The sequence below is a fragment of the Chiloscyllium punctatum genome, chromosome 8 (genome assembly GCF_047496795.1).
Source record: "Chiloscyllium punctatum isolate Juve2018m chromosome 8, sChiPun1.3, whole genome shotgun sequence".
Taxonomy (NCBI): domain Eukaryota; kingdom Metazoa; phylum Chordata; class Chondrichthyes; order Orectolobiformes; family Hemiscylliidae; genus Chiloscyllium; species Chiloscyllium punctatum.
In genome coordinates, this window is record NC_092746.1 from 43,367,430 (window position 1) to 43,383,112 (window position 15,683).

The 15,683-nt window shown below is 43.4% G+C and overlaps 2 protein-coding genes across 7 annotated transcripts in view; one reads left to right on the forward strand and one right to left on the reverse strand.

Annotated features, from left to right (window-relative positions):
- Window positions 1–5,943, reverse strand: part of umad1 (UBAP1-MVB12-associated (UMA) domain containing 1) — a 70,850-nt gene extending 64,907 nt beyond the window's left edge. For 2 of the 5 annotated variants that reach the window (XM_072575424.1, XM_072575421.1), the window contains exon 1: window positions 5,780–5,920. The gene's annotated coding sequence lies outside the window, so the exon portion shown is untranslated. Of the gene's footprint in view, window positions 1–5,635 lie in introns of all 5 variants that reach the window. The other 3 variants (XM_072575425.1, XM_072575426.1, XM_072575423.1) reach the window with 3 other exon arrangements.
- Window positions 5,944–5,946: 3 nt separating this feature from the next.
- rpa3 (replication protein A3) overlaps window positions 5,947–15,683 on the forward strand; it is a 43,082-nt gene continuing 33,345 nt past the window's right edge. The window contains exons 1-3 of one of the 2 annotated variants that reach the window (XM_072575427.1): window positions 5,947–5,964; window positions 8,598–8,968; window positions 9,338–9,412. In XM_072575427.1, coding sequence (XP_072431528.1) covers window positions 8,870–8,968; window positions 9,338–9,412 — 174 coding nt within the window. In that variant the 5' untranslated portion in view covers window positions 5,947–5,964; window positions 8,598–8,869. Of the gene's footprint in view, window positions 5,965–8,597; window positions 8,969–9,337; window positions 9,413–15,683 lie in introns of those variants that run through there. The other variant, XM_072575428.1, reaches the window with a different exon arrangement.

Sequence of the window (15,683 nt, forward strand, 5' to 3'; positions counted from 1 at the left end):
AGCCTTCAACACTAGTATTCCCTCGAGTCTGGATTACTAAACTTAGTGATATCAGACTAAGCCCCAGTCTCCGAAACTGGATCCTCAGTTTCCTGACCCACAGGCCACAATCAGTGAAGACTGGGGACAATATTTCATCCTCAATAACACTCCACACTGGAGCCCCCCCCCCCCCCCCACTCCTCCTCCTCCTCCTCCTCCTCCTCCTCCAGGTGTGCGTACTCAGGTGGCTCAGTGGTTAGCACTGCGGTCTCACATCAATAGGGTTCCAGGTTCGATTCCAGCCTTGGGTGCCTGTCTGTGTGGAGTTTGCACATTTTCCCAGCGTCTGCGTGGGTTTCCTCTGGGTGCTATGGTTTCCTCCCACATTCCAAAGATGCGCAGGTCACGGGAATTGGCCATGCTAAATTGCCCATAGTGTTATGTGCATTAGTCAGAGGGAAATGAGTCTGGGTGGGTTACTCTTCTGAGGGTCGGTGTGGACTGGTTGGGCCAAAGGGCCTGTTTCCGCACTGTAGGGAATCTAATCTACTGTACTCACTGTATACACATGACTGCGTCACCAAATGCCAGACTAATGCCGTTTACAAGTTCGCTGATGACACCACCATAGTTGGTCAAATCTCAGACGGTGATGAAACAGACTGCAGACGGGAGGTGGAAGACCTGGAAGAACGGTGCAATGAGAACAACCTAGCTCTCAATGCCGGCAAAACCAAGGAACTCATTATTGACTTTTGGCAGGATGTTACTCATGTCCCCCCTAAACATTAACAGGACAGAGGTGGAATGAGTGGAGAGTGTCAACCTCCTGGGAGTGGTCATCCACAACAGGCTTTCTTGGACTCTTCATGCAGACACAGTGGTTACAAAGGCCCAGCAATGTCTCTTCTTCCTCAGGCAGCTGAGGAATTATGGCATGATGGCAAATACCCTTGCCAACTTTTATAGGTACACCATCCAGAGCATATCACTACCTGGTATGGCAACTGTACCACTCAAGATAGGAGATGGTTACAGAGTGTGGTGAACTCCACCCAGACAATCACAAAGCCCAACTTCCCATGTATAGAATCCATCTACCAGGCCTGCTGGCAAGGAAAGACCGCCAGCATTCTCAAAGATCCATCGCACCCTGGCAATGTTTTTCTACAACCTCTAAAATCAGGGAGAATATACAAAAGCCTGTACATATGCACCAGCTGGTTTCAAAACAGCTTCTACCCTAGTGTTGTTATAATACTGAATTGACTCTCAAATTCTGAACATTCGTCTGTACCTGTGTTTTTGTTTTTGCTGCTGTATACCTATTATTTACTTATCTATGGTTCTTAACTATGTGATCTGCCTGCATTGCTCGCAAGACAAAGCTTTTCACTGTGCCTCGGTACATGTTCTGTTCCATTCTATTCAATTCAGACCAATAATTTGGGAAACAAATGCAAAATTCCAAGGGGCAGAGGGATTTAGGTGGTGTAAGGCATGAGTCCCAAAATATTAGTATGCAAGTACAACAAATAATTAAGAATAATGGAATGATATCCATTATGAGAAGAATGTCTTTTGATTAAACTTAAAATATAAGCCACAAGTATTAATTTAACCTGGAACAGTGTTTTGTAGAGGAATAAGACAGTGCTATTTTCTGGGTCTGTAGATCGAAAGAAGAAAAAAAATGGCCTTTAGTAGAGTAATATGCTCTTCTTGTCAGATGTGGGAGGCTAGAGGAATGTATCTGCAATAAATGCTGTTGGTTCCGATCCAATCAGATTGAATGGATCGGTTGGAGAGGCAGTAGAATTTACAAGAGCAAGGGGATGCGATGGATGGCAACTATAGGAAGGTGGGACGGCAAGGCTCAGATACAGTCACATACACAGGTTAACTCCAGAGAGGTAGGCAGATAGTACAGGAGTCTTTTATAGATATCCCCATTTCAAACATGCATGCTGTTTTGGAAAATGTAGGGGGTGATGGATTCTCAGGGGAACGTAGAACGAACAGCCAAGTTTCTGGTATTGAGACTGGCACTAATGTAATGAGAGCTATGTCGGGTTCCAAGCGATCTTGGGAGGTCTTAAGGGACTCTCTATTCCGAGGTAAAAACAGACATTTCTGTGGTCAGCGACGAAAAATCAGAATGGCGCGTTGCTTCTCTGGTGGCAGGATCAAGGATGTCTCAGAGGGTGCAGAATGTTCTCAAGGGGGACTGGGGTCAGCAGGAGTCATTGTACACATTAGAACCAATGACATAGGAAAGGAAAAGGTGGAGATTCTTCAGGGAGATTACAGAGAGTTAGGCAGGAATTTAAAAAGGAGATCCTCTAGAGTAGTAATATCTGGATTACTCCCGGTGCTACAAGCTAGTGAGGGCAGGAATAGGAGGATAGAGCAGATGAATGCATGGCTGAGGAGCTGGTGCATGGGAGAAGGATTCACATTCTTGGATCATTGGAAGCTGTTTTGGGGTACAAGAGATGTTTGTATCATCGACAGTCACATATGAGGTGCTGGAAGAGTGGAGGTTGGCTAACGTGGTGCCACTGTTTAAGAAAGGTGGTAAGGACAAGCCAGGGAACTATAGGCCAGTGAGCCTGATGTTGGTGGTGGGCACGTTGCCGGAGGGAATCCTGAGTGATAGGACGTACATGTATTTGGAAAGGCAAGGACTGATTAGGAACAGTCAACATGGCTTTGTGCATGGGAAATCATGTCTCACAAACTTGATTAAGCATTTTGAAGTAGTAACAAAGAGGATTGATGAGGGCAGAGCAGTAGATATGGTCTATATGGACTTCAGTAAGGCATTCGACAAGGTTTCCCATGGGAAACTCATTAGCAAAGTTAGATCTCACAGAATAGAGGGAGAACTCGCCATTTGGATACAGAACTGGCTCAAAGGTAGAAGACGTGGTGGTGGTGGTGGTGGTGGAGGGTTGTGTTGCAGACTGGAGGCCTGTGACCAATGACACAAGGATCGGTGCTGAGTACACTACTTTTCATCATTTATATAAATAATTTGGATGTGAGCATAAGAGGTATATAGTTAGTAGGTTTGCAGATGACATCAAAATTAGCATTGTAGTCGACAGCAAAGTAGGTTACCTCAGATTACAACAGGATCTTGATCAGATGGGCCAATGGGGTGAGAAGTAGCAGATGGAGTTTAATTCAGATAAATTAGAGGTGCTGCATGTCAGGATAGCAAATCTTAGCAGGACTTATACACTTAATGGTAAGGATCTAGGGTGTGTTGCTGATCAAAGAGACCCTGGAGTGCAGGCTCATAGCTCCTTGAAAGTGGAGTTGCATGTAGATAGGAGTGTGAAGGCAGCATTTGGTATGCTTTCCTTTATTGGTCAGAGTATTGAGTACAGGAGCTGGGAGGTCATGTTGCAGCTGTACAGGACATTGGTTAGCCACTGTTGGAATATTGCATGCAATTCTGGTCTCCTTCCTATCAGAAAGATGTTGTGAAACTTGAAAGGGTTCGGAACAAATTTACAAGGATGTTGCCAGGGCTGGAGGATTTGAGCTATTGGAAGAGGCTGAACAGGTTGGAGCTGTTTTTCCTGGAGCTTCAGAGGGTGAGGGGTAACCTTTCAGATTTATAAAATCATGAGGGGGAGGGATAAGATAAATAAATAAAGTCTTTTCCCTGGTGGGGTGGTGGGAAGTCCAGAACTAGAGGGCATAGGTTTAGGGTGAGAGGGGAAAGATATAAAAGAGATCTAAGGGGCAACTTTTTCCACACAGAGGGTGGCACGTGTATGGAATGAGCTGCCAGAGGAAGTGGTGGAGGCTGATACCTTTTGAATGTTGCAATTGTATCTGAATGGGTATATGAATAGGAAGGGTTTGGAGGGATATGGGCCAGGTACTGGCAGGTGGGAATAAATTGGGTTGGGATATCTGGTTGGTATGGACGATTTGGACCGAAGGGTCTGTTTCTGTGCTGTACATCTCTATGACTACTTGAACATTAAAAGTAAGAAAGTTATGTTTCAGTTTAAAAAGACCACTTGTCTTCCTACCTATTTTTTGTCATGCCCAAACTTGACTCTAGTACATTCACTTTCTCCATTAGGTCATCAACATATTGTAAATCATTGTGGCAAAGCACTGATACCTGAAGCACATTTATCACAGGTTGCCGTCCTGAAAATGCTCCCATCCCAACTCTGTCTTTTGTCAATTAATGAACCCATGGTAGGTCACTATCTCCTACACCATTGGCTCTTAAGTAGTTAAGGCATGATCAAACACTTTTGAAAATCCAAACATATTACATCCATTACTTCCTTTTATCTATCCCATTTGTTACCTCCTCAAAAGAATTTTAGTAAAATTTGTCAGGCATGACTTCCCCTTCATGAAACCACACTGACTCTGTAAGATCATATTATGCATTTCTATTACATCCTTTGTATTAGTCTCCATTGATTGAGGAAACTATAGAAAAAAAAACATGAATTCTCTGTCATGAATTCCTCTGCCAATCTACATAAATATTAAAGTTACCCATGATTAATATGCTGTCATTGATATGTGCCCTCATTATCTCCTAATTATTCTGTTCCACATTTAGCTACTGTTCGCAGTCCAATAGCCTACTCCGATCAGTGTCTTCGATCTAAAATTTCCTGCCTCCAACTATCTTTGCTTCAAAATGGTTTCTTGCTGTCACACTGTTTAATTTCATACCAACGATGCAACCCCATCACACTTTCCTTTCTCCCTATGTTTTAAATATTCCCCTGAACATTTAGCTCCCAAGTTTGATCTCCTGGTATCCATGGCTCCATATGGCTATAAAATCATATCGACAAGCAGTATTTATGTTGTTCCAAATACAATGTGCATTCAAGTGAAGAGCCATTCGTTTTGTCTTTTTACCATTTCCCCCTCCCAGTTTTAGCCCTATTTACTGTTGTTTTTCTGTCTGTACAAGTCATTCTTGGTTTTTCAGTGCACCTATGGAAATTTCATCACTAAAGCCATTCTATAACTTGTTGCAAAGAAGCATCAATCATCATCTTCAAGATTAAAATGCACGTTTTTAATCTGAAGTACCCAATCTCACCCAAAGACACAGCTTGAAGATAATACAGCTCAGAACCGATAACAAGAGCTCAATTTGGATAGCAATTCTTAGCATGCACATTGCTAAATTTATCAGGGCCCATCAGCATCCTGTGTGTATGACCCAAGTTTTTCCAGCAACTTATGTTTTTAAAGTTGTCAATTTCCACAGCGCTTTACTTCTGTATTAGCTTCAGTATGCTTAAGCTGTTGCGATTTTTTGGGGTTCAACTTCGAAAATTTTCTACACACTAACTTTTCTTCAAGAAACTTACAAAAAACAAGGGCCCTTAATGCTGAAAACGTAGCTAATAGTATCATTCCACGTAAGGACTAGCTCAGTTTCTCTTATGACAAAATATATTGTTGTCGTGCTCCTTGTTACACATTTATGGCACAAGAGGAGACAGCTGTCATCACGAAGCAGTTCTGATGAAACTCCTCTTCACCAGCCCTACCTGACCTGCGGAACATTTCCAGCGCTCACGGTTTTCCTTTCGGGTGTAGAGCATCCCGTAGATTTTTTTTTTGTCTTTAAAAAATTCAGACTTACTCGGGAAACCGGGGACGGGTGAGAAGGAGGGCGCTGAGCGTTCGCCAGCGGCTACTCAAACAGCCCGCACACAAACGCTGGGTCGCCAAAATAATGTCACACGACGCCCAGAATGAAAGCGAGAGCGCAGCTGCAGGTACACACCCTATCAGTCGGTCGGTCGGCCACCAGCCGAGACAAGGCCAGGGTCACGGTCAACAACTCCCCTGCGGTGGACGGTTATTTTTAACGTTCCCCGGGCCGGCCGCGAGCGCAACTTCCGGAGCCCGTCACGTGAGCAGGGCCGATGACAGCCCAGGCTTCGCGGAGCCCTCTGACTCTCTGTCAAGGCAAGGGGTGTCTACATCTGGATCTTAACGATAAGCCCTACACATTTCCTGCCGTTAATTTGCAGCCTGATTAATTTAGAAGAATACGTGGGAGGTTTAGAGGAGACTTGGGGATGTTTTTCACCCAGTAGAGGATCTGGAAGGCAGCGCCTGTGGGGGTAGTTGAGGCGGGTAGCCTCACGACGTTTTAAAACGTACTTGGATGAACACTTAAAAGTGTCATAACATTAAAGGCCTAGGAAAAGAACGTGCAGATTCTGCAGATGCTGGAGAAGTCAGAATGACTAAGTATGGTGCATTTTTCACAGGAGTGGGAGGAGGTGTAGTCAAGGTAGCTGTGGGAGTCGGTGGGTTTGACTGTAAAAATGTGATCTTTTACTCCCAATTCCACCGCCTCTGCCGTATTTGCTCCCTGGACGAGCTATTCCACTCCATGACATCCCAAATGTCTTACTACTTCTAGGACTAATTTCTCCTCCCCTATTATCAACAATGCCCTCAATCGCATCTCCTCCATTTCCTGCACCTCTACCCTTAAACCCCATCCCCCCACCAATCGTAACAAGGATAGAATCACCACCGTCCTCACAGTCCATCCCACTAATTTCCAACTCCAGTGCATCATCCTCTGCCATTTTTGCAGCCTACAGTCAGGTCCCACCAGCAAAAATATATTTCCCTCCCCACCCCTATCTACATTCCGCAGGGACCATTCCCTACATGATTCCTTGGTTATGTTCACACTCGCCACCAACCTCATCGCCATTCCTGGCACCTTCCCTTGCCACCATAAGAGGTGCAAAACCTGCACCCACACCTCCATCCAAGGCTCCAAAGGATCATTCCAAATCCAACAAAGATTTACTTGCATATGGAGTCAAAGAGATGTACAACACTGAACTAGACCCTTGGGTCCAACCCATCCATGCCAACCAGATATCCCAACCAAATCTAGTCCCAGAACCTGGCCCATATCCCTCCAAAGCCTTCCTATTCATATAACCATCCAAATGCCTTTTAAATGTTGCAATTGTACCAGCCTCTTCCACTTCCTCTGGCAGCTCATTCCATACACGTACCACCCTCTGCATGAAACAAATTGCCCCTTAGGTCTCTTTTATATTTTTCCCCTATCACCCTAAACCTATGCATATAAACATATCTCCGAACCTCATTTACTTCAACTGTTGTTCTCAATGTGAACTCCTCTATATCGGACAGACTGAATGCAAACTCATGGAACGGTTCAGGGAATATCGCTGGTCCATACGCATCAACCAACCCCACCTTCCTGTAGCCATCCATTTCAATTCTCCCTCCCACTCCCCCACGATATGGGCCTTCTCCACCCACCTAAACAAGGCCACTCACAAACTGGAGGAGGTACATCTCATCTTTTGAATAGGAGCCTACAACCACACTGCCTCAACATTTTGAATTCAGCAGTTTCCAAATCTCCTCTCCCCGGACCCCATCCCATTGAAGCATTTACTCGGACTTGGCTCTGCCGTCTTGACCGGACCTACCTATCCTCTCCAAACTTCCCACCGACCTACAACAATCACCTCCCACTTTCGCTCACTTTTCGCCATCGCAACTACCTTTCCCCTAGCCACCATCCGCCTCCCCGCACGTGATGAAGGGTTAAGTCCCAAACGTCGATTCTCTTGCTCCTCAGATGCTGCTGGCCTACTGTGCTTTTTTTCAGCGCCACAGTTTATCGACTGTATGTTTCCCTGCACAGACCCGATGGGCCTCTTTTGTATGATTCCAAAGTGGGCACGTACTATATGCCGATTACTATAATGGATTGATATCAAGGATAGTAAAGAGACGATAGTTATGTGAAGCGTCGGCGCTGATTTAATTTGCTCCTGTGCCACTTCATTGCAACATCAAGTAAAATATTATATCCCAGTTGTGGGATATAATTGAGCAAATAAAGTATTTGCTCCCTTCCCTGATTTTACCTTCCCTTCCTCGCATCCCACCTCGCTCGCCCCCCTCTTACACTCGCTGACCCCGCCGTTTCCACTCCTGATCTCCCCTCTTATCAACTTCTCCCCTAAAACTAAAATAGGACAAATAATTTTGCCCAATAAAGTATTTTATGACGACTCAAGACGAATTATTGTACAGCTTCTCAGGAATTTTGACAATTGGTAAAATGACCTTTCATAAATTGCATTTTGGAACAAAGTATATTTTCAAATCGCTGTCTCGTAATTGTTTATTGATCTACCAACAGTAATGTGGATTTACCGCTTTTTTTACACTAATTTTCTCTCTCCGCCAAGTAAATGCTTCAACATTTTGCTGGAATACATGTACACAGGATGCAGTTCCAAGTAGCTATTAAATCCGGACACAGTAAGCAGACTGCTGCACCATGAAGGACATCACAGCGGAACCTTATTTTGACCTTTCTGATGTAATTTAGTACAATATGTATGGGGAAACCTTGGCTAATTCTCTTTCAGGCTCTGTCTACATATTTGCAAATTCTCCCAGTCCGAAGACTGGGATCAATTAAAAAACTGAAAAATCATTGCATTCGGAATGTTAACTCTTTTCTCTCTACAGATGCTGCCAGACCTGCTAAGTTTCTCCAGCAATTTTTGTTTTTATTTCAGATATAGAACCCCTGCGGTTTTGCGAAATAGTACCACTAGAACAGGTATAAGATTCGTTCGATACCGTCAACGGACGCAGAAACACAAATGTGGAATAATACTGTGTTAGGATTGATGAGAACCCGGAACAATATTCGTGGTGTTCAAAGCGCGGGGGATTGTGTTCTGCGCCGCACAGGCACCTGGTGGAAGTGAGTGTGGAGAGAATAGTCAACGATTCCCGCCAAATAGCGGGAGGTTCGTGGTTCCAGGGGAAAGACAAACGGGAGTAAATGGCGGACGATCTGGAGGGTCCGCGCACGAGGATTAACACGAGCTTGGTCTCGCGGTTTACCGGGAGAGCCGTTTGCTTCGTGGGCAGAGTTCAGAAGGTACTGGAAGATCAGTGAGTGCTCAGTGAACCGGCCTACTCGCCCTCTCCCTCCCTCAGTGTCCCACTCAATGTTCCATCCTGTATTCTCTTTCCAGTGTCTCCTCGTCTCAGTCTACCCTTTCCTCAGCTCCCCTCCCTGATTGTATCTTCCCTTCCTCGCAGCCCACCTCGCTCGCCCCCTTCTTACACTCGCTGACCCTGCCGCCTGCACTCCTGATCTCCCTTCTTATCAACTTCTCCTCTAAAACTAAAATAGGACAAATAATTTTGCTCAATAGTAGTGTTCCTAGATTCAGGAGTTTTGTCTTGTTGCCACATGTTACTGTGTATTGACCACGAAACAAATATTTGTGATTTTGTTGATTAGGTTCACCCCTCTGGGATTTCCTTTGTTCTGTCAGATGGTGATGGGAAGAATGTAACAGTAGAAATGACTGATCCAGTAAGTGAATTTTAAAAATGAGTACATGCCAAACTGATTTGTTTTTCTGATCTTTTTTAAAATTCGGAAATAAAACAACTGCAGATGCTGCAAAGTCTGCAAGAAAAACAGAAAGTGCGGAGGAATTTCAGATCTGGTTGTATTTTCTCTCCATAGATGCTGACAGATCCACTGAATTTTTCCAGCCCTTTCTGTTTTTGCTTAAAACAAAACCATATTCTTGAACAACTGGGTACTGTTGATGTGTTATGAAGTACAAGCTGGTTTACATTCTGCCTTTAACTTGGTGATGTAGGGGGAGACGGCAATCTAACAATGTACATTGTGCAAAGATGTTGCCAGACCTGAGTTTCTTAAGCATTTTCCTTTAATCTCACATGCTGGGTACCATCAGTATTTTGCTTTTGTAATTATGGAAAATTAGATTTTTAAAAAAAAATCACACAACAGTTCTCATCAATTAGGTTATTGCAACACTGACAAATCAGTAAAATAGGTTAAAAAATAAAAACAAGCCTGGAGAAGCTCACCAAGTTTGACATCATATGTAGTTAAAACGTGAACTTCAATAACATCTTTAGAACTGAAGAGAAGTGGACGAGTCATGGATTTTATGCTGTTGCAAAGTGCAGAGGGTCAAATGGAACTGAATGATTGATCAGGCTACCATTTAGGGAAATAGGAGATCAAAAGTTTGCTCTATGACAATTTCCCTCTCTTATCCTTCACTGTGGGCTTTTACATCAGTGTGCTACAACCATTTTGGTGGTGCTGCTAGGAGGCTATAGACCCTAACAATACAAAAGGAAGATGGAGAAAGAAACCGCAAAGTTGCTCAACAGTCTTGTACATTTGCAACTAATGTGTTATTGAACTGATTATGAGAAGGATAGTGAACCAAAGGGTTGAATTAAACTGCTGTAGAAATAAATTGTTAATCCAAAACATTGTTATAGACATGCACCTCTGCTTTAAATCTTTGCGACATAGGTATATTTGTGAGTAGTAGAATCAAGTTTCAAAAATACTGCAGTACACAATTTAGACATGGATCATGCTATTTTTAGAAAATTTTCACAAACCAGTTACATACCAAGTTTCATTTAGTTAGTGTTTGATGGAGATGATGTTTATGTTCAATAATTCTTAACATAATCCAAGAACAATTACCCAAACATAATGACCTTAAACGTTCAGTCAACAGCAAATTATTGTTTGAAATTGTAGCTGACGTCGAACTTTAGGTGGGTATTTCAAGGCAATGTAACATTAATTAGGGATCTACTTTCATTCAACACACGTAGTAGAGAATTGGTGACCTGTGTGAATGGAGAACAGCAAGAATGAGGACCTTCAGTCAATCACATCGAATAAATTCTGATACATGCAGAACAGACAGAGCAGATGAATGCATGGCTGAGGAGCTGGTGTATGGGAGAAGGATTCATGTTTTTGGATCATTGGAATCTCATTTGGGGTAGATTTGACCTGCACAAGAAGGATGGATTGCACCTAAATTGGAAGGGGACTAAGATACTGGCAGGGAAATTTGTTAGAGCTGCTCGGGAGTATTTAAACTAGTAAGGTTAGGGGTTGGGGGGGGGGGGGGGGAGCATCGGGACCCAGGGAGATAGTGAGGAAAAGAGATCAATCTGAGACTGGTACAATTGAGAACAGAAGTGAGTCAAAGGTAGGACTAATAAATTGAACTGCATTTATTTCAATGCAAGGGGCCTAACAGGGAAGGCAGATGAACTCAGGACATGATTAAGAACATGGGACTGGGATATCATAGCAATTACAGAAACATGGCTCAGGGATGGGCAGGACTGGCAGCTTAATGTGCCAGATTACACATGCTACAGGAAGGATAGAAAGGGGGGGCAAGAGAGGAGGGGGGTGGCGGGGTTGCATTTTTAATAAGGACTAGCATTGCAGCTGTGCTGAGGGAGGATGTTGCCGGAAATACATCCAGGAAAGTTATTTGGGTGGAACTGAGAAATAAGAAAGGGATGATCACCTTATTGGGATTGTATTATAGACCCCCTAATAGTCGGAGGGAAATTGAGAAACAAGCTTGTAAGGAGATCTCCGCTATCTGTAAGAATAATAGGGTGGTTATGGTAGGGGATTTTAACTTTCCAAACAAGGACTGGGACTGCCATAGTGTTAAGGGTTTCGATGGAGAAGAATTTGTTAAGTGTATACAGGACAATTGTACCAGTCTCAGATTGATCTCTTTCCTCACTGTCTCCCTGGGTCCCAACGCTAGTTCCCCCCCCCCCCCCCCCCACCCCAACCCCAACCTTACTAGTTTAAATACTCCCGAGCAGCTCTAACAAATTTCCCTGCCAGTATCTTAGTCTCCTTCCAATGTAGGTGCAATCCATCCTTCTTGTACAGGTCAAATCTACCCCAAATGAGATTCCAATGATCCAAAAACGTGAATCCTTCTCCCATACACCAGCTCCTCAGCCATGCATTCATCTGCGCTATCTGTTCTGTGGATGTACCTACTAGAGAAGGTGCAAAACTTGACCTACTTTTGGGAAATAAAGCAGGGCAGGTGACTGATGTGTCAGTGGGGGAGCACTTTGGGGCCAGCGACCATAGTTCTATTAGATTTTAAATAATGATGGAAAAGGATAGACCAGATCTAAAAGTTGAAGTTCTAAATTGAAGAAAGGCCAATTTTGACGGTATTAGACAAGAACTTTTGAAAGCTGATTGGGGGCAAATGTTCGCAGGTAAAGGGATGGCTGGAAAATGGGGAGCCTTCCGAAATGAGATAATGAGAATCCAGAGAAAGTATATTCCTGTCAGGGTGAAAGGAAAGGCTGGTAGATATAGGGAATGCTGGATGACTAAAGAAATTAGGGTTTGGTTAAGAAAAAGAAGGAAGCTTATGTAAGCTATAGGCAGGATACGTCGAATGAATCCTTAGAGTATAAAGGAACTAGGAGTACACTTAAGAGGGAAATCAGGTAGGCAAAAAGGAGACATGAGATAGCTTTGGCAAATAGAATTAAGGAGAATCCAAGGGGTAACTAGGGAGAGAATAGGGCCCCACAGAGATCAGCAAGGCGCCTTTGTGTGGGACCGTGGAAAATGGTGGAGATACTAAGTGAGTATAGTGCATCATGGAAAAGGATATGGAAGATATAGACTGTAGGGAAATAGATGGTGACATCTTGCAAAATGTCCAGATTACAGAGGAGGGAGTGCTGGATGTCTTGAAACGGGTAAAGGTGGATAAATCCCTAGGACCTAATCAGGTGTACCCTAGAACTCTGCTGGGCCTCTTGCTGAAATATTTGTATCATTGATAGTCACAGGTGAGGTGCCGGAAGACTGGAGGTTAGCTAACGTGGTGCCACTGTTTAAGAAGGGTGGTAAGGAAAAGGCAGGGAACTATAGACCAGTGAGCCTGATGTCGGTGGTGGGCAACTTGTTGGAGGGAATCCTGAGGGACGGAATGTATATGTATTTGGAAAGGCAAGGACTGATTAGGGATAGTCAACATGGCTTTGTGTGTGGAAAATCATGTCTCACAAACCTGATTGAGTTTTTTTGAGGAAGTAACAACGAGGATTGATAAGGGCAGAGCGGTAGATGTGATCTATATGGACTTCAGTAAGGTGTTCAACAAGGTTCCCCATGGGAAACTGATTAGCAAAGTTAGATCTCACTGAATACAGGGAGAACTAGCCATTTGAATACAGAATTGGCTCAAAGGTAGAAGACCGAGGGTGGTGGTGGAGGGTTGTTTTTCAGACTGGAGGCCTGTGACCAGAGGAGTGTCACAAGGATCGGTGCTTGGTCCTTTATTTTTTGTCATTTACATAAATGATTTGGATGCGAGCATAAGAGGTACAGTTATTGTTTGCAGATGACACCAAAACTGGAGGTGTAGTGGACAGCGAATAGGGTTACCTCAGATTACAACAGGATCTTGGCCAGATAGGCCAATGGGCTGAAAAGTGGCAGATGGTGTTTAATTCAGATAAATGCGAGTTGCTGCATTTTGGGAAAGCAAATCTTAGCAGGACTTATACACTTAATGGTACGGTCCTAGGGAGTGTTGCTGAACAAAGAGACCTTGGAGTGCAGGTTCACAGCTCCTTGAAAGTGGATTCGCAGGTAGATAGGATAGTGAAGAAGGCGTTTGGTATGCTTTACTTTATAGGTCAGAGTATTGAGTACAGGAGTTGGGAGGTCATGTTGCGACTGTACAGGACATTGATTAGGCCACTGTTGGAATATTGCATGCAATTCTGGTCTCCTTCCTATCAGGAAGATGTTGTGAAACTTGAAAGTGTTCAGAAAAGATTTACAAGGATGTTGCCAGAGTTGGAGGATTTGAGCTATAGGAGAGGCTGAACAGGCTGGGGCTTTTTTCCCTGGAGCGTCGGAGGCTGAGGGGTGACCTTATAGAGGTTTACAAAATTATGAGGGGCATGGATAGGGTAAATAGACAAAGTCTTTTCCCTGGGGTCGGGGAATCCAGAACTAGAGGGCATAGGTTTAGGGTGAGAGTGGAAAGATATAAAAGAGACCTACGGGGCAACATTTTCACACAGAGGGTGGTAGTGTATGGAATGAGCTGCCAGAAGAAGTGATGGAGTCTGGTACAATTGCAACATTTAAGAGGCATTTGGATGGGTATATGAATAGGAAGAGTTTGGAGGGATATGGGCCGGGTGCTGGCAGGCGGGACTAGATTAGGTTGGGATATCTGGTTGGCATGGATGGGTTGGACCGAAGGGTCTGTTTCCATGCTGTACATCTCTATGACTCTAAGGTGGCAAATTAAGATAATGGAGAATAGGATAGGATTGACAGAAGTAAGGTAAAATGAAAAAGTTTTTTAAAATTAAAGTAGAATTTCAACAGTAGTTTGAAATTTGGAGGAATAAGAATTCATAGTTGTACAAATGATTTTTCAGTGATTGTTTCAGGATTATTTGGCTTTAATTAAGACTTAGTAAAGAACTTTAAAAAATTTAGTGTCAATCCAATGGATAACTATTGCACTTTAAATCCTTCTGTCAGTGATACCTGGATAGTGTAGTTTCTGGAGAAACTGGTTGAAATCAGACAGTAAATTCCTGATTTCCACGTTTTAAGGCAACATGCAGACAGCAGAAGTTGCTGATATTTTTTTCCACAACACTGAGCAATCGTTTTCTTGCGAATATCATCAATAATTGAGGTAAGTTGGGCATATCCAGTGGATCAGGTCAGTGCTTGTAGTCTTGCAGTGTTGAATCATAAGTGGTCGTGAACAATTAAACAACTAACACAAGGAATAGGTTACACAATTAAAATCATCCAATGCTAGCAGATATCAACATGTAAGTTAAATACAAGTCTCAGTAGCCATCTTTAACCAAAGGTGCAAAATGGGTGATCAGTCTCAGACTCTTTCTGGTGTCCCCAGCTATGCTGATGAGTTTCAGTCAATTTGATTTTATTAATTCTATGTTATACTAAGAAACACTTGGAGCCCAATGGATACATAGGCCCTATAATATCCCTGCTGGTGTACTGAATTTTGTGCTCCAAAACTAGCTGTGTCACTGTTCAAATTGTTTGAGTAGAGCTATAACACTGGCATCTATAAAATAATGTGGAAAATTGTACCTCCTGGTCACAAAAACAGAATAAGTACAAACTAGCCAATCAGTACTCCATTAGTCCATTCTTGGCGACGGAAGATTTCATCAGCAGTGAGCCCTCGAGGGAAAAGTGCAATGCAATAACCTGTTTACTGATGTCCAGGGAATTCCAGTTCTTGCAAAAGCATTGATCCAAAAGATACAGTTTCATGTGGCGAGGCAAAAACAACTGCCCTTGATATCATGCAACATCAAGGAGCCCTAATAACATTGAAGCCAATGGAGTTGGTGGAAATTTCCACTGGGTGCAATGCTCTTTAACACAAAGGAAGAAGTGTGGTTGTTTTGGGCCAGTCATTGTAGACCCTGTGTATATTGCTGCAGGAGTTCCTCAGGAAACATTAATAATCAGTCTGTTCAGGGATGTTATGACACACTTTTGGAGCAAGTGGGGCTTGAACCTGGGCCTTCGAGCTCAGTGGTGGGTAGAATAGAGTAGCTTTTATTTGTCATTTCTACCATATACAACTGATACAGTAAAAACGAGACAGTGTTCCTCCAGTACCAAGGGTGCTACGTTTATAGCACATATTACACAAGCGTCCATGGTGTAAAGTGCAAAATATGCAAGTTACAATGTAACAGAAGAATGA